At 40.7% G+C, this 19,965-nt stretch overlaps 1 protein-coding gene across 2 annotated transcripts in view; it reads right to left on the reverse strand.

The window, feature by feature from the left end:
- LARS2 (leucyl-tRNA synthetase 2, mitochondrial) overlaps positions 1 to 19,965 on the reverse strand; it is a 128,302-nt gene that overhangs the window by 58,287 nt on the left and 50,050 nt on the right. For both annotated transcript variants that reach the window (XM_032803182.2, XM_032803185.2), the window contains exons 8-9: positions 6,267 to 6,374; positions 1,126 to 1,285 (exon numbers count right to left, since the gene is read on the reverse strand). In XM_032803182.2, the coding sequence (XP_032659073.1) occupies positions 1,126 to 1,285; positions 6,267 to 6,374 (268 nt within the window). The remainder of the gene's footprint in view (positions 1 to 1,125; positions 1,286 to 6,266; positions 6,375 to 19,965) is intronic.

The raw sequence follows: 19,965 nt of genomic DNA on the forward strand, positions 1-19,965 counted from the left end.
TGGGATAGCTGAGGAACAGCTACCCACAGTGCACCGCTCCTGAAATCGATGGTAGCTTTGGACCATGGATGCAAACAATCGATTTCGTGATCCCACTGTGGACGCGCTAAACCGATTTTATTAGATCTGTTTTGTAATATCAGTTTAAGCTAATTCGAAATAATCGTGCAGTGTAGACGTACCCTTAGAGTAGCCCTAAATCTATGCTCAGGCCAGACATTGGGAAGAGAGTCAGGGAGATACAGCTGGTTCTCCCTTATCTGTTCCACTGAGCATGAGAGGAGCAAAGCAGAGGATTTGACCTTATATTATAAACACACGTGCACAAGATAAGATTTTTTCAACTTAATAAAAATACAAGTATTAGCAGAATGAAGTAGAAATAAAATACGTATATTTTGTACTTAATCTGCTTTTTAAGGCATCCTGATTGTGAGTTTCCAAATGTAACAAAATAACAGGCCATACCTCTACTTAGCCCAGGTGAATGCAGTGTCTGTTAAGAAGTCAGTTACAACTCTCTTACCCTGGAGAACAATCTGTGCCAGCTCCAGAGTAAGTCAAGGCCAGCCATGGGGCTGCTCTAACTTACTCCACTGGGACGTTATGCCAGCTGAGGATCAGTGTGACAAAGCATATCTTAGCCATGCTTCCTCCACACTCCCATCTTTTCCCACATGCCCCCTACACCCCAGGGATGGGGTAGGGCAGAATGGGGAGGTATGTGTGGTTAACTCTGCCAGCTTTATTACAATGAGGAGGCAACAATCCACCAGGACAATTTTCCACTGGGCAACTACAACCAGAATCTGGACCTTTCTACCATTCATGGTAGAAAGGGGCCAGAACAGAAACAGGAATCTGGCCCACTATTTTCATGCAACCAATTGTATTCTTTAAAGGTTTATCAACCATTATAATACTAAGACTAATATTCCAGACATTGTCATCCCACCGTCCTTGAAGTCAGGGCAAGATAAAGTGATACTACTTGACATGTACAAAGAATCAAAGGAATTGTTTCTCCTCAACAGAAATTTTCACGTTCATGCTTCCTTTTTTTTAACATTAGTCTCTAAAACCATCACAGTTCCAGAATAAAATAAAAACTGACCAAAACCTCACCTTTGCCTGGGATAAACTCACTCTGCAACACTTCCTTCAGACTACTATTTGCATGCAGTAGTCTATGATCAGGTAAAACATATAAGTGGGAAGCTCCATAAATGGCTTCAGGTGTATAGGTATAGGCAGCTAGCTTCTCTCCTGTTTCTTTGCCATTAACCTGATAAAGAGAAGAAAGTATTCCAGAGCAGTTTTATTGCTAATTTTCTCCACTAAAATGCCGTTTTTAATATTTCCTTCTGCTGTGACAATTGGTCTATAACTTTTGCCTGTTTAGGAATATATCATGGAAAGTAGGTCAAATTGTTTTCAATAAAGAATGTTATAAACAGGTGCAAGAGAAACAGATAGACAGACTAAATTAGTCCAAACAGAAACTCACACACATATTGATACAATCCACGGACTGTTCAAATTATGTTTGTTAAAAGCATATGGCATGAAGCTGGAAGTTAGTGCACCAAAACTGCTGCATCAGATATTAGGCCTAATGGTGTACAAAATCATGTGGGGTTGGACTATTCCATCAATCACTCCTTGCTAAAAGAAATAGACTTGGGGGCGGGGGGGAACAGAGAAAGAACTGACAATATGAAATAACAAAAATGGTGGCTACTGAAGTAAACTTCACCTTCGTGGCTTCCACCCCCACAATCTCTTGGGACCCCAGGCCTTCATTACCCTAATTCTGAGATGTTCTGACCAGACTGGGCTAGAGAAAGGGACCCAGATAACATCGCCACCTCTACTGGCTCCAGCTGACTCCCAAACACCACTTGAGATGAAAGGGAGTGGACTTTAACAGTAGTAGCAGCAGAAGCAACAACTCCAGCCCATCACAACTAACTTCTCTTTTACCCAAAGAAGGGTTTTTTTTCCATCTAAAATCTCTCTAGCTAAAGGAAATAAGGGATATTGTTAAAATGAAAGCCTTACATAATACTTCAGATTTCAAATGCTTTAGCTATTTTCCCTTCTTTTCTGTATCTTTAATAAAAGGTTACAAGGATTTTTAATGGTTGCTGTGGTACTAAGTTGGCCGAGGTCTCCGTGTACCAAACCCAGGACCTTGTTTAACACTGTTTATTGTTGGACAGGGAACTGGGGTTATGTGAACACCTTTGGCCTATATAGTCTATCTAACTTATTACAATACCACACCTTCCTTTCTATTCACATTAAAGGCCCAATTAATCCATCAGATACACAAGGATAACTCCCAATATCACAGTCAGCTGTGTATTTGAGGCAGCCTTAGAAGTTAACTCTCCAGAGCTCTAATCCTGACTAAGACACCATCTCTCTCTGTGGCTTTGGAAAAGAGAATTTTCTTGCCTCTGTTTCCCCATCTATAAAATAGGGATATTCATACTTAAGAACCTCTTTGGTATTTAGCCTTATCCAATGCCTACACAAGTCAATGGGAGCCTTTCCATTCACTGCAATAAGCACTGTATCAGACCCATTGGTTGAATATTACAGTTAATGTTTGCAAATCACTTTAATGTATTATAAGTAAATGACTAAATGACTTTATGCACAGTAAGCATTATTCAAGGACTGGTGTATTCTGTGGCTACAGAATTTACCATGAAAATCTATCCCTTGCCACAGACTTGTGATCCAGAATCTAAACTTTTATTTAAAAAAAATTATGTCTATGGCCCTAGTGGTAGTGAAAATAATCTTGTTTTTCGGAGTCTGCAGTCATCCTGCAACAATAGTTCTGACAGAAATTGTCCCATTATTCATCTAAATGAGGTGTTGAATCTGAAATCTAAACAGAACTTTAAACTGTTTCCATCTCCAGCCTCCCCACTGACATTTCTACAGTGAAGTTAAATGCTGAAGATTTCTGTACTTACAACTGTCATAAATAGATAGGTAAGGTAAGGGTTAAGTTTCTTTTACCTGGAAAGGGTAACCAAACACCTGACCAGAGGACCAATCAGAGAACTGGATTGTTTAAAAGATCAGGCGAAATTTGTATATCCGGGGTCTTTTTGCTAATTCGCCGCTGTGATAAACAAAGGTTTTCGTCTAACCCTTCTTAATTTCACGAATTATACCAAAAGTCTGTGAGTAAAGGAACCCCGATAAGCAAGTCGGCTATGAAGAGCTTTGTTGTACGAAGATGTTGAATGGCGTGTTCCTTACTTTGTTCTCGCTGCGATTAGAACTAGGTTTCCTCCTAACTCCTTCTTATTTCATCAGAAATTAAAAATACCCAAAAAAATCCTTGTTATTGGGAGTACAGAAGGGAACCTCCCCCAAAAAGCAAAAAGTATTCCGGCCCTTAGAGGAGTTGGGTTGTACGAACAGATTGGAATGCTGTGCTTTTTTGTTTCTCGTCTGTGAAACAGGTTTCCTCCATAACTCTCTTATTTCATATATACCAAAATCGTGAGTACAAAGAACCCAAAGCAAGTTCGGCTAGAGGACGCTTGTGGTTGTATAAATAAATATAGGATGGCTGTGCTTTGTTGTTCTCGTCTGTAGTTAACAAGCTTTCCTCCTAACTACATCTAATGTCAAGGTCTCCTACACATCTTGAGTACAACAGGGAACCCCAAGGCAATTCCGCTATGAGAGCGTTGGTGTATACATGTATGTGGAATTTGGTGACTGGTTGAAATTGGGCTAGCTTTAAATCAGACTGGCATCATATTTTCTAATAGCAAAGAGCCCTTATTGACGTTCTTTAAATGCAGATTAATTGTTATATTTTCTTTCCTTTTTTTAATAACTTTTTCTCTTAAAACGCTGAAAGTTTTCTTTTCTAGGAGGCAAAAGGAATGAAAGCCTAGGCTGTGGCTATTTCCTAATTGCTTTCAGGAAAGAGCAGTGCTACGGGAAAGAAGAAAAAGAATCACCTCTGTATCAGGTAAATCTGTCTCCCTCACGGGAAGGACAGGCACGGGAAAAGGCAAAGCAAAGCGTGGTAATTTGCAATCTCAAATTCCTGATGGGTAAGATACTGCTTATCTCTTGGGAAGCAGAGAAACCGGTTTCTTGGCAAGCCTGGGAAGGAGGGGGGGAAGGGATTTTTTCCCCTGCTTTTAGCATCCAAGGGATTTGGAATCTGGGTGTCCCCCCAAGGAAGGGTTGGGGACACCAGAGAGAGGAAAGGGGGGATCAGGCCCCATCAATTCCTGATCTGGTGGCAGCGAAAATATCCAAGCTGGTAGTGAGCTTGGGGGAGTTTCAGATAAGCCCCCAGATTTTGAACGCTAAAGTCCAGGTTTGGGACAGGACCAGATTGTGGACGCTAAAGTTCAGGTCTGGGACAGGAGGCTATTACCACAACAACACATAATGAAAACTGGAAAAGATGGCACAATATGAAATAAATTAAGTGTAATATATGACTAACATTGCGGACACTGTACACTGATATTTATTTTAATATTTTATTAATTAAAAATCTATTTTTTAAAATTTAAATTAAGCTACTGCAGAATTGCTACAGAATTTTGGTCTAGTTAAATGCTTTAGCACATGGGGACCTCAGAGGAAATTTTCAAGTGCACATCTAGACATATATTTACAGAAGCCTCTAACTAAGGTGGCCTGTTCTTCAGATGTGCAGAGCCTCTTTAAAGTATTTCAATTTGGGCTCCCAGAAATTAAAACACCTAAAGTCATTACTTATTTATGAAATGTTAGGCCAAAGCAATTAGGCACCTAACTCTCACTGAAAGTGATTGGGAGCTAGGTGCCTAACACCATTTGTACCTTTGAAAATCTCTCACTTGATCATCATCAAGAGTCATTTCACTTTTGCATCTTTCCAAAAGGACGTCAAATATTCTCTTTGTTCTGTGGATAGAGCACAGGGCAAAGTGTACCTGTACTTTTCTTCAGTTCTTACCTACCTACTTCTTTTATCCAGCACTTTTCTTTAGGTTCCTCCGTATCTAGTTTTCTAGTTTGCATTAAATGTAGTACTTACAATAAATAGTACTATCAATATAAAGAGGCTCAATTTAGCATAGATTTCCCAAGAGGGGAGTTCTTCCATTTCCAGTGGAGGAAAAGAAAAGAAAAAAAACCACTCTTACTCTTGTTGCTCTACACCAATATCTATGGGGTTGAGAGGTATAGGTGTGCATCCTCAACAATCCTGTTGCATTAAAAAGTTTCTGTGGTCATGCGGTTTGGCAGGACTCAATGTTAGGAAGGAAAACAAATATTGAGCAAAAGAAGATTCTGTACCCAAAGCATTTAACCAAAAATAGTTTTAAAGACTCAACTGCAAAATACTACTGGCTTTTCTTTAGTCCTACTAAGAATTAATAATAGTTTCATGTGATTTTTGTCCCAAGAGCTAAAAATCACTCTAGCAAAAATACTTATACTTGATGCAGCTGGCTTTTCTTGGGAATGGTTGGAGATGAAAGAACTACTAAGTTAGATCTGTATAACTTCTCAGCACTCGTCTGTGGACTTTGTGGACCCTAGGGGACACAGACAGAACTGAACAGCTACAGGGTTCCAAACTGCTGAACTCATACAACAAATTTTGGAGGAGGATTTCAGTTTCTTGCTTTTTATACTAATGAGAAGCTACTAAAATTTTACTACCTTTTTCCCATGAATAAATTCCAGTACAATGAAGAACTGGAGCTTTTAAATGTGACGCATGAAGCTTATATGATCATTATGAGAACACTCAGAAACACAGCTCAACATACCTGTCCTCTTTGTTTTATCTTAACTCTACATATCTGTTTTTTTACTCCATCCAGTGATTAAATGTAGTCTCATAACGTTAGCCTCCCACTAAACCTGATATATTTAAGTAATCTAACATCTTAATTTGCTTTGGGTTAGAATTGTGAATTCTGATCAGCCACAGATTTGGGTTATTAAGTAAAAGTTCACTTACAAAAATACTAAGGTCTGCCACAATCTTTCTGCAGGAAATCTTCAATGAGCTTTGAATGTTATAGTGCAATAACAATAAAAATAATGCAAAATGTTACATTTAACAAACATATATATATATATTTTGTAAAACAATATGTAATAGTATTCTTAACTTTCAAAAGTCTTCTAGATATTAAGAGAAATCCCATTATGCATTTCAGTCATTTTGCATAATCCACACAAAGAAAGGGATGGTCAAATTTCTGACTCACCTTTAACACGAAGTCAAGATAACATCCAACACAATCACCTATCCAGTTTGCTTGCATTTCCTTTATACCATACCACTCAGGGAGATCAGACAAAGAATCAAGCATGGCCTGGCACAATATAAAGGAGGTGTCAGCAACTCTAAGGTATATATAAAACCACATATATTAACACTTTAAAATTTAGTTACACAAAGGGGCAAAGCAGTAGAGCTGCAGGAGTAAAAACATGAACAAGGTGTTCTTCTACTATAGCTCCCCCAATTTCATCTCTCTCAAGAACTAGTGGAACATGGCAAAGACCAGAAAAGTGGTGCATCCTATTGTTTGAGACATAGCTTCCTCATGGGCACAGTCTTAAACAGTGAAAACAGAAAGACTAGGAAGAAAAAGTAAACAAGGAAAGATATCATTTTAAATCTCTGTTAATTGTAGTCCTGATCCTGAAAAACGTGCATGTGATTGGTCCTGTTGAGCACAACAGGGACTGTTTATATGCATATGTGTTTGCAGGAGTGAATGCTATTTTTGGACTAGTTCTCCGGCCAATAGCCTGGAAACTGTATACAGATAGGTCACGTTTATTTATCCTAAATTTTTCAAACTCAACTAACTGTCATACTATAACAATGAGGCTGATGCTGTCCATCAGTTTTACATACCTTATGAGATTTTTATAATTTTATTTATATTTTACCTAGCACAATAGGCCCAATTCTGAATGGGACCTCTGGTTGCTACTGCAATACAAATAATATTAATTGACAATAATGGTGTATATTAAATGTAAAATGTTATGTTAATACAATATTACGGATAAGATTCTACCCACACAACAAAGAAGAAATTCACAGCGATGGTTCCCACATTATCCATTATTTTCTTCCCATCCATAATGTAGCAGTTTGCATTACTGTAACTTGTATGCAGTTTGTGTACATTTATATAGAGAGTTATAAACATATTGCTTTCTTAGTTTGCGCCCTCAGGCACACAAACAGCATGGAGCATTATGATTGCTGTTGGAAGTATTGCTTTAAATCTGCTCACTTTTTCTACATAATTTGAAAAGTATTTTTTTTTTTAATTAAAGAAACACAAAGAATTTAAACAAAGAATTTTAGGGGCAGGGGTATAATGGAAACCCCATTTCAATCTATACTTCATAAGATTTGACATTTTTGCTAGGAATATTCCAGCACTGTCCAAAACTTTTACCTTGGCAGAAATACAGCTGGAGGCATGAGTCAGACAGAAAGATAGTTGGCACAATGTTCAGTAGTTAATTTCTAAGCAGAGGAAGTCCATATGCTGTATCACTTGTCCTTAAGTTGCACAGCTCCAACATGAAACATGAAAGCCTTTTATTATTTTGTTAATTTACAATTGCCAGGGAGCATGGATCATTCATACTATATGTCGCTAATTAGGCTCCACTTCATAGAATATAATTACTGAACACACAATTTGCTCTTTTCAATTATTATATTTTAATTATACTGAAAATATCCAAAATTATATATTTAAAACATGTTACAAATGCTAGTTGCTGGCTACTGATGTTTTTACTATGATTCACTCTATGATTCACAATATAATACATTTTTGTCATCCACACTCCATAGCTACATACTGTTTTGGATTATTATTCCTTATTAGATTAACCTTCTTTTACATCCTCACCTAACTACTTCCTTTTCTGCTGATCTATAGATATAAGAATGCCAGGCTGCTGCCGCTGCTTTTTAAAACAATTATGTAATGACTTTAGTGGAATATGAACCAACAATTCCCTTTATTGTTCCATGTTCTGTTCTAAATGTTCATGTTAAGATTATTTACCTTGCTTGGTATCCTGTTCCATTGAGTACTGGGCTCTATCTACAGTGAATACTGAGTGCTTACATATAATAACCCAATGCAAGAAATGCAGAGGACAAACCAATGAGTGGATTTTTTATTATATATATATATTTTATATAAATACATTTTAAGAGTGTGCAAGTAGGTCAATAGACACCTGACTGGCTACTCAGATATTGTTCTGCTCAAAATCCACTGTGTGACTACTAGGATTTTTTTTTTATAATTCGAGTGTTGCCCCTAACTCACGCCATGTTCTCCTCCACCCTTCCCCCTGTTTCCCCTCCCCCGCATTCCTCCCCCATCCCCCGCCATCGTTTTCCTCTTCGCATCCCCTCTCTTCCTCCCTCCTCTCTCCAACACACCCGCCCACCCACCCACCCACAGTCAACTTGAATGTGATGGTACTTTTAACTTGAGTTGGCTGGCCCATCAGAAAATATAACCTACAGATCAGGTTAGCACAATTCCTCATCTGATAATCACTTTGTGTAGCTAATCCAATCACTCTGTGCAGCCTGAGCGTTATTTTGTAGTGTGGAAGGCCTCTGTGGGTACATCTACACTGCAATAAAAGACCTGTGGCATGAACACAGCTAGCCCAGGTCAACTGACGGGCCTGCAGGACTTGTCCTCCAGGCTATACAACTGCAGTGTAGATGTTTTAGGCTGAAGCCTGGGCTCTGAGACCTTCCCCTCTCACAGGGTCTTAAAAAGCCTGGGATTCAGCCCAAGCCTGAACATCTACACTCAATTTTATAGTCCTGCAGCCTGAGGCCTGTGAACTCAAGTCATCTACCTGGACTCTGAGACTCAGTGCTGTGGGTTTTTTAATGCAGTGTAAACGTACTCTGTGGTATGTCTACACTGCAATGTAAGCTCCGGGTTAGCGGGACTCAAGTCAGCAGAGCCTGGGTTTGAGAACCCAGTGCTTGAGTGTCTACACTCATTGCCAACAACAGGTTAAAAGTTTTTTTAACTGAAGCCCAAACCTGGGGTTCCAGTGTTTGCACTGCAATACACAGACCTGACTCCAAGCTACTGAATCCCAGACATCCCAATGTCCTCCTGAAATGTGGCTGCTCTAGCCCCTTATCATGGTGCAGTCTGAGAAAATCTTGACTGCCCACACCGCATGTTACAGGAAGTTTGAACAGCCCGCCAACACCTCCTGATTAGTTGTCATTTTGGTCTGTGTACTCCCAACCAATGGAGCCAGCAATATGGAGGTATCGCCATTTCAGAAACGTCTCTTGCTTGGGCTTTTGCTCCCGTTTCAGGATGTGGGCAGCGCTTCCAAGTGATGCTGCTGGTCAGATTGGCAGCATTTTCTGACCCACCAAAGGCACCTGACAGAACTAATGATGCAGCAGCAGGAGGAGGAGGAGGACAATGACAGACAGAACAGACTTGAAGTGGGTGATGCTGCTCATGACACTCAGTATAGCCACTGATGCCCCTCTACATAGACCACTATCCTGCAAAGCATTAGGGCTCAAACCCTGGGTCCTGCATTGACTTGGGGCTTGGACCCTCCGCTCTTGCAAGGTCCTAGGGCCCTGAGTCTGAGCCAGAATCTGAGATATTTGTGTGTAGACTGAAGGGGGATTAGGGCTTGATCATAAATCTGAGCTCTGGCTTGCACTGCAGTATAGACATACCCTCTCACTCAACCTAGATTAACTTGAGTTTAAACAACTAGAGTTAACTCTGCAGTGAATACATAGCCTTATACACTTTGTAAGCACAGAAACTTCTTCACATAAGTATGTGCCTGCACAGTACACAGTGAAAAGACAAAATAAATGCCCTCAACATTTCTGAACAGATAATCCCCAATCCCAGTTCTTCGCACTTAAGGCATTGCTTTAATAACCTGAGAGGCCTACACTGGGAAATTTAGTAAAAAACAACAATTGTTAAAACATTTTAAACAGTGTTACAAAGGGGAAAATGTGCATTGGAGATATATTACTAACATGTTAATAAATGTTACTTGATATTTAATAGATAACCATACAACAATCTCAAACTGGATACTCATCAGTTCTCACTCATTTAATATGCTCACTTTTTAAAAATCATTTGAGTAAATTAAGACATTTTTGTAAAATGTTCAAAGAAAAGTGTTCTCTGAAATTTTCATCACCGAATAAAATTAAGATGGACCAGATGCTGAAAAAAGTGTCAATAACAAGTGTAATACTAGTTTTTTCACTCTCCTGATTAAGTAAATGGAGGTGCTCAGCCCCGCTGAAAATCAAGACACTTATTTGGGTGCCTTAAATACGGATTTAGGAGTCTAACTTCAGGCACCCAAGTTTGAAATTCTGGTCCCTCACTTTGTTTTCAAACAGAGAAGATACAATTTGGAACCACAGAGAAAATATAAATAAATGTGGCCAAAAGCTAGTTCTGTAATTAGATTAGACACCAGAAATAGCAGGAAGATAAAGGCATCCACTGGCAGAGCAAAGTCTGAAACAAAGAACTGAATAAAATCAAATGCAATAAAGTGACAAAGAGAATGGACGCAAGGAGAAAGGTTAAGTGACCTAAGACAAATAAGGGAGGAACAAAAGTTTACACTGCACTCAGGCAAAAAACACACTAACAAAATGAACAAAGAAATACAAATCAAAAGTCAGGCCATGTCTACAATAGAAATGCTGCCTGTGCTCCAGGCGGTGACTTAAGGGGGCAGGGAGCGGGGGTGGATAGAGGGCAGGGGAGTTTGGGGTCACAGGTGCCAACTTCCCCTGGTGCTGGTGGGTGCTCTACCCCCTCCCCTCCTCCACTCCACCTCTGTCCCACCCCCATTCCAACCCTTTTCCCCAAAGTCCCCACCCCAACTCCGCCCCCTCCCTGCCTCATTGGACTCTCTCTCCAAATCCTCACCCCAGCCCCGACTCTTCCCCACTTCCTCCCCTGAGCGTGCCACGAACCCGCTCCTCCCTACTCCCTCCCAGAGCTTGTTACAGTGCGAAACAGCTGTTTTGTAGTGGCAAGCACCGGGAGGAGAAGCAGGGATGGGTGCGCTCAGGGGAGGAGGCGGAGGCAGAGGCGAGCTGGGGTGGGGAGCTTGGCTGCCGGTAGGTGCAGAGCACCCATCAATTTTTCCCCATGGGTGCTCCAGCCCTGGAGCACCTACAGAATCAGCGCCTATGTTCGTGGTGGGGTCAGGGCAGCCAGAGAGTCAGGAATAGGGGGGTTGAATGGGGGCAGGGATCCCCAGGGAGCAGTCAGGAAGGAGGTGGAGATTGGATAGGGTTGGGGGGCACTCAGGGGCAGGGGTTCAGGGGTGGTTGGATGGGGCAGAGGTCTGGGGAGGGGCAGTCAGGAATGAAAGGAGCGGTTGAATGAGGCTGTCAAGCTATTATTCCCACTTTGAACTTCAGCGTCCAAAAAGTAGGGACCTGCATGTACCCTTTTAAGCTTAATTCCTAGCTTAGATTTGATAGCGCTGCCACCAACCAAAAATATAGTGTTTTGGTACACTTTCTGTCCCCCAAAACGTTCCCTGGGGGACCCATGACCCAAACCCCTTGGGTCTTAAAACAAAGAGAAATAAGCCACTCCCCCTCCTAGACTTTCCCCTCCCTGGGTTACCCGGAGAGATCACTGTGCTCCAAACTCCTTGAATCTTAAAACAGAGAGGAATTAACCTTCCCTCCCCGCCTTCTTCCCCCCCCCCCCCCCCCCTGGTGAGTTCAGACCCAATCCCCTTGGGTCTTACACAAGGAAAAAATCAATCAGGTTCTTAAAAAGGAAAGCTTTTAATTAAAGAAAGAAAAAATAAAAACTCTCTCTGTAAAACTAGGATGGAAAATGTTTACAAGGTCTTCAGCTATACATAGACCAGAGGGACTCCCTCCCCCCTAGCTTAAGTTACAAGTTACAGCAAACAGAGGTAAAAATATCCTTCCAGCAAAATACACATTTGCAAATAAAGAAAACAAACAAAAGACTAATCCGCCTTCTAGCTTATACTTACTATTTTGAAGCATGGAGATGTTTTAGAAAGATTGGAGAAACCTGGTCGCATGTCTGGCCCTCTAGTCCCAAGAGAGAACAACGAACACACAACAGCACAAACAAAGACTTCCCCCCCAAGATCTGAAAGTATCTTGTCCCCGATTGGTCCTTTGGTCAGTGTCAGCAGGTTCACTGGAGCTTGTAACACTTTACAGGTAAAAGAGACATTAACCTTAACTATCTGTTTATGACAGGGCGACGAGGCAATCAGGGCGAGGGCCCGGGGGAGTCAGGGGACAGGGAGGGAGGGATAGAGGGTGGGAGTCCTGGGGGCCATCAGGGTGAGAAGCAGGTCGGTCGGATACAGCGCAAGGCCTTGGCCACGCTGGCTGTTTGGGGAGGCACAGCCTCCCCAAACGGTCCTCCATACACTTTTGAAACTGATGTGGCCCTCAGGGCAAAAGTCTGCCCACCCCTGTCTAGATGGAACTCTCCTCCCTTGACTGACCTAGAAGGAAGAAAAATTACAATACAGATGAATCACAGAATATCAGGTTGGAAGGGACTCAGGAGGTCATCTAGTCCAACTCCCTGCCCAAGCAGGACCAATTCCCAGATAGATTTTTGCCCAAATTGCCCTCTCAAGGATTGAACTTACAACCTGGGTTTAGTAGGCATTGCTCAACCACTGACCTATCCTTCCTGGCAATGATCATGGCCTTGACTGCTGGCAATGCTCCTACTTATACAGCCCAAAATGCGTTTAGCCTTCTTGGCAAACAAGGGCACACTGTTGACTCATTTCCAGCTCTCGTCCACGATCCATCGTATCCTTCTAGACCTTTTCTGCAGAACTGCTGCCTAGCCACTCGGTCTCTAGTCTGCAGCAGTGCATGGGATTCTTCATCCTAAGTGCAGACTTTGCACTTGTCCTTGTTGAACCTCATCAGATTTATTTGGCCCAATCCTCTAACATGACTAGGTCCCCCTGTATCCTATCCCTACCTCCAGTGTACTATCACTCCTCCAGTTTAGGGTCATCTGCAAACTTGCTGAAGGGCCATCCATGCATCCTCCAGATCATTAATTTAGACACTGGACAAAACCAAGCCCCACTAGCAAAACTGTTGCTAAGAGACAGTCATTAAAAAGGAGCCAAAGTCAGGGTGATCTCTCTCCTTAGGGTTTGTGATCTCCCAGCAGGAGAGAGACTCTTGCAAAGCAGGCAGCTGCTCCCAGGGACACTGGTAGGCGGTAAGAGGAGGCTTCAAAGTCTTGTTTGAGAATGGCCTCCATCTTCCTATCTGTGAAGTCTGGAGACAGAAACTCCCCTTCTGAGGGGCTAACCGTATCCTGGGAGCGATGCGGCAGCAGCAGCAGCCTTTGGTATCTCCACAATGGAGCCTTTGGGTCTGGAATGTATGGAGCCTGACATCACTCTGTTAACGTGCTGGCCCTCATCTGGCTTACCCTACTCACTCCCTGGAAGGAGAATGAAAGGGTACACTGCACTGGGAGGGTTTGAGGGAACAAATTGACTGAGGCTCACTCTTAGAACCTACAGAGGTTGTGTTTGAACATGCAGATAACCTTGCTGTACATGGCTTGACATTTCTCCAGGGAAAAAGCCTTTGCTAACCTTTCCCCCAGCCTGTTTGGCATCAGAGCTAGACAGCTCGCTTCCGCAGGGAAGAGTTGGAGGACTCGGAGGACTCAGACCTCTGGATTGTGTGCCCTTTCTTCCCCTTCAGATTTTTAAGCTTTTTTTTAAACTTGGGAGTATAGAAACTCTACTGCACCACAAGAAAAATATTCTCTAACACCAGGAAGGAGGATACAGTAAAATAGATGTGAGTAAAATGGAAGGTAAATGATGATGAAAAGTTAGAATAGTGCAAGTCCAAGGAAGGTTATGGAAATCAGAAGGCAGATTTAAAGACAGTGAGAATATGATAACATGGATGGCCCAAATTTCAAGTAAGAGTAGGCACCACCTGCAATTTGGGACCATTGCTCCTTGTTCTGTCATCTGTTACCACTGAGGACTGCCGAGCTCCATCCTCTTTGGAACCCTCTTTCAAGTAGTTGAAAGCTGCTGTCAAATCCCCCCTCACCCTTCTCTTTTGCAGACTAAATAAGCCCAATTCCCTCCACCTTGCCTCATAAGTCCTGTGCCCCATCTCCCTAATCATTTTTGTTGCCCTCCGCTGGACTCTCTCCAATTTGTCCACATCCTTTCTGTAGTGGGAGTCCCAAAATTGGACACAATACTTCAGATGTGGCTTCACCAGTTCTGAATAGAAAATAATCACTTCCCTCAATCTGCTGGCAAGGCTCCTACTAATACAGCCCAATGTGCCGTTAGCCTTTTTGGCAACAAGGGCACACTGTTGACTCATTTCCAGCTTCTCGTCCACTGTAACCCCTAGATCCTTTTCTGCAGAACTGCTGCCTAGCCACTCGGTCTCTAGTCTGCAGCAGTGCATGGGATTCTTCCATCCTAAGTGCAGGACTTTGCACTTGTCCTTGTTGAACCTCATCAGATTTATTTTGGCCCAATCCTCTAACATGACTAGGTCCCCCTGTATCCTATCCCTACCTCCAGTGTATCTATCACTCCTCCCAGTTTAGTGTCATCTGCAAACTTGCTGAGGGGGCAATCCATGCCATCCTCCAGATCATTAATTTAGACACTGGACAAAACCAGCCCCACTAGCAAAACTGTTGCTAGAGAGACAGTCATTAAAATGGAGCCAAAGTCAGGGTGATCTCTCTCCTTTAGGGGTTTGTGATCTCCCAGCCAGGAGAGAGACTCTTGCAAAGCAGGCAGCTGCTCCCAGGGACACTCGGTAGGCGGTAGAGGAGGCTTCAAAGTCTTGTTTGAGAATGGCCTCCATCTTCCTATCTGTGAAGTCTGGAGACAGAACTCCCCTTCTGAGGGGCTAACCGTATCCCTGGGGAGCGATGCTGCAGCAGCAGCAGCCTTTGGTATCTCCACAATGGAGCCTTTTGGGTCTGGAATGTTATGGAGCCTGACATCACTCTTGTTAACGTGCTGGCCCTCATCTGGCTTACCCTACTCACTCCCTGGAAGGAGGAATGAAAGGGTATCACTGCCACTGGGGAGGGTTTTGAGGGAACAAATTGACTGCGAGGCTCACTCTTAGAAGCCTACAGAGGTTGTGTTTGAATCATGCAGATAACCTTGCTGTACATGGCTTGACATTTCTCCAGGGGAAAAAGCCTTTGCTAACCTTTTCCCCCAGCCTGTTTGGCATCAGAGCTAGACAGCTCGCCTTCCGCAGGGGAAGAGTTGGAGGACTCGGAGGACTCAGACCTCCTGGATTGTGTGCCCCTTTTCTTTCCCCTTTCAGATTTTTTAAGCTTTTTTTTTTAAACTTTGGGAGTATAGAAACTCTACTGCACCACAAGAAAAATAATTCTCTAACACCAGGAAGGAGGAGTACAGTAAATGAGATGTGAGTAAAATGGAAGGTAAATGAGATGAAAAAGTTAGAATAGTGCAAGTCCAAGGAAGGTTATGGAAATCAGAAGGGCAGATTTAAAGACAGTGAGAATATGATCAACTTGAGATGGCCCCACTTTCAAGTAAGAGAGTAGCACCATTCTGTGACTTTCTGAAGGTTAAAAAGTACCAATTTTAAGCATAACTGAAAGAAGGAATTGTAATAATTGACAGAGGAAATGCAAGGCATGAATAACAATCTTCAACAGAAACAAAGTCAAGGTAAAGCCAGGTCAAATTTTGGTAGTCTAGCCAAGAATTATATGGTAATAGAGCCTATACATAGCGATCTAGTCAAATAAATTCAGGGTACAGAGGACTTAAAACTAAGGTTTTCCCAATAGCTTCCCAGCTTTTTATTCTACTTACAGCTGACACTTATGAAATTGGCTGATTGAACTGCTCCACTAATATAAGAGAGGATAACACAAAGAAGTGGGCAAATGATTTTACTTCAAAAGTATTCAATTTATTAATAAACAAAAATGTCTTACACTTAAACACAAAATAGTGGGGAAAAGTGCTGGGTTTGAAATCACATGAGCAGAAAGCCATGGGTATACTCAAGAGCTGTTAAATTTAAGCTGGCAAATTTAAGTTCTTACCTATATTTACCAATACTCCCAATAGAGTAACTAAATATAATTCAAGTACTATGATGCTACAGAAAGTCATTTGCTAAAATTTAACATATAACAATATAGTGGCAAACAAAGATAATATTACACATCTCATCTATTTAGTGCTCTACTGAAGTATTTCCAACTCATGTATTTTTTTTCTTACAGAACTGGATTTTTAATCTCCTCCACAATCTCTTACTATTTTATTCCTCTACCTTCAATTGCCTCTTTCTACTCTACAAGAGGTCACACTTAAATCTTATTTCCCAAGTGTGAAGTATCCTGAAAATATATATATATACACACAAGGAGCAATAACATTGGTACTGTACCTGCTTCAAACTCTCACTAGCACGGGCCTCAATTCTCAGCAGTTTTTGCCTCTTTCTATATTCTGTAACTCATTGTCAATAAACACTGCTGCCTGACCAAATACAACTGAGATAAACAACTGAGTTACAAAAGACAGGATAATTGAGTTCCTAAAATATTCAGCTTTCTCTCTGTTTATGTCACTGAAGCGAATTTTTCCCCATATTCTTTAGACACAAACATACTAAAATGTACCACTTGGAGAAAACTGAAAAACAGTCAAATTCATTCCGCTAATTTGACTCCAAGCACTGCAATATATTAGTTGTTTCTATTTAAAAAAATTAACCCTAAAGTCCATTGCTTTAGTTACCATTGTATAATAGGAATTTAGATCTATAGTATTGTAGCATTTAATGCTGTACTTTATTTATATTAAACCTGAAAGTACAGCCTGGCCTGGATGCCTACAAGTAATTCCTGTGTTGCCATGTGGGAGATATGGGGTCACTCCTTGCATTAACAAGTGCCAAGAGAGCTGTGGAGACAGTGCTCTGGGCCCCTGTGCAGGAGATAGTGCTTTACATGACTCAAGAGTAAGGGCTCCAAAGAGATTTGTACCAGCCCCATTCAGCCAGAGGGATGGTAAGTCTGACATAGAACCTTGACTGCGGGAAGCATAAAATCCCAGAGTCTGAAAAATTAAAGATTAAAAGGCAACATGTTTATTCTCCTCACGACTAAGCATTTACCTTATATTATGCACTTTAACTGAGATCCCTTCTCCGCTAAAAGGAAGCATTTGGTTTTATTTTATTGCAGAGTAAAGAGGCAGCCATTCTACGCACTACCATAGAAATAAAACAAGAAAAATATTCAAGAAACATGAAATCACGACACACAAGACTAGTTATATTTGGACCTATATTTCCATTCTTGATGTCATCCCTACTGCTGACAAATAAATTACTGCAATACTTTTCTATGGCATAACAAACCATTAATACAAGTTAATCAGAATTTGCTTTTAATCTGAGCATTCTCTCCTTGCAAGGATTTTATTAATTCCACTTGTACTCATCACATACAAATTTCACTTTTTTCAGCATGAAATGCTGTTCTAAATACTGGCGGACAAAATCATACAGTAGGAAATAAGCATTCAATTTTTCAAAAAAAAATCTGTGATATTTTTCAAGATTTCTTTTGTCCTTGGTATTAACAGCACATTCACAAGTTTACCATGGAGCACAGATTTCTAATTCTAAAGGCAAATCAATCTGGGATTTAACAACATTGAAATATTTCCTTCTGTTGCCTCACTCAAATTAGACAGTTCATCAGCTGTCTTTTTCTTCATATCTGAGGTTTAATTTATGCACTTTAACAAACCATATGCATCCATGAATACATTCACAGAGACATCCACTTAGCTCTCTACTTCAAAAAGTGACAAATGGAGGGACAGCAGTGGAACTTCCATGATTCCACAGTTTGTGGATGTTGGAATGGCTGAATGCCTAAACCCCTGTTTAGAAGATACAAACTCCTGTGTGCTGGAATCCTTCTTTGAGGGGTTTTCCTACAGTGCTGAGAAAGTGACTGTTAGGTATAAGGGCAAGTCAAGGGAAAAGCTGCAACCAAGCTGGTAGGTCCCTTCGCTGACCATTTCTCCATCCATTGGTTGGGTAGGAAGCTATGCCTAAAACTTCATAATGTACTATCCAGCTACTCAACCCGTGTACCACAGGAAGGATGTGCCTCTAAATATCTGTTTAAAAAACATGCACTCAGAGAGAGCAATTCTCAGAGTTGGTTATAAACTAACTATGGCAGGATTTTGTGGTTCCTGCCAATTTCCATATTTTTTAAATGAAGTATAAATATACCACCCTAGAGTTGGACAAAAAACAGGGATATGAATTCATGAAAAAAAAATTAAATTTCAAAGTTTTCTTATTTGCAACATTTGAAATTTATCTATTTTCTGCTCTTTAGTGATGAGTTTTTAAAACCAAATATCAAAATGTTATTGAAATTTTCATAGCACCCTTCAGGAGAGGGTAGGGCTAACAAAGGCCATCCTTACGTATCATTATTTAAAGACTTAGCTGGCTGTGCATAAAAAATAATTGTACCATTTTACACTTGTATACAGAAATAACTAACAGATAGCTCTTTCAATGAATCTGCATAGAGTCCTAGCTGAGTAACCATAGTAACTAAATATTTCAGAATAAGATTCTAAAATGCACACAACAGTTTGAATAATAATACCATCAGTTAAGCCCATGATACTTTTACCAGAGAAATCTGTAAAAACAAAAAAGCTAATTAAAATTTACTTTTTTTTTTTAAAAAAAGAATCTATAAAAGTTACTTGACAGTACCTTAAGTTTACTGATAGTTTTGAAAAATGAGAGAATACCGTCATGATTACTTAAAATAGTATCTGCATAGTCAACAAATAAGGGTTCCTGCTACAAATTTAAAGCATTGTCACTCTTTCCACCCTTTAAAATGTGTCATCATTGGTGAAGTGACATATGAGCAAACAGCATTTTTGTTGAATTTTTGTTTTCTTTATTTTAAGAAATGAATTAATACAGGTGCAGTAAGAACAACCAATTCTAAAAACAAACCAAAAAATCTCTCCTGACATACTGGAAGCCTAAAAGATGTTATGTGCATAAACAAGGTACACTTGATTAATGCAACAGCGAAGATGACTGCATAACACATTACTGACCCTTCGTGCATGATTGCTATTTGGTGGGTTACTTAAGCACATACCTGGATGTTAAGCAAAAGTAGTAGCCAGGAGGAAAAAGGGAGAAACATAGTAAGGCAGAGAAGGAAAGTGGATATAAAAGAGGAATGTAGATAAACAGAGAGACAGTCTACCTACAGTATTGGCCTTGGTTTTTAGTATTCATGGGTAACGATTAAACATTTTGTAGAAGCTTCAAGGAGGAAAAAGAATTAAAAAAAAAAAATTAATGATTATTCAGTCCCTGTTAGCTGAAGATTCACAAGACAAGTGAAGGGAGAAGAGACTCTGACAGGGTTACTCAACTCAAATATATTTTAAAACACTGATCCTTACCTATAAGAAGCACGTGTGAAAGGCAAACCTAATCTTCCTGATTGGCCATATATGAGAAAAAAATAAAAACAGGACATAAATAAATAGTACCTATTGGTGAGAACAAACCATTCTCATTTTTGACTTCTCCGCTGCTGAATCCTAAACCAGGTATTTAGATGTCTTACTTTAGAGGAGGAGAAGAAAGGCAAATAAGAATAATAATGTGTGCACGCATGCATGCGTAACACACATTCTCCTGCTAGCCTGATGAAGACCTGAAGAGATATTTTATGGGGTGATGTCCAAAACCCTCAT

The sequence above is a fragment of the Chelonoidis abingdonii genome, chromosome 2 (genome assembly GCF_003597395.2).
Source record: "Chelonoidis abingdonii isolate Lonesome George chromosome 2, CheloAbing_2.0, whole genome shotgun sequence".
NCBI classification, from domain to species: Eukaryota; Metazoa; Chordata; order Testudines; family Testudinidae; genus Chelonoidis; species Chelonoidis abingdonii.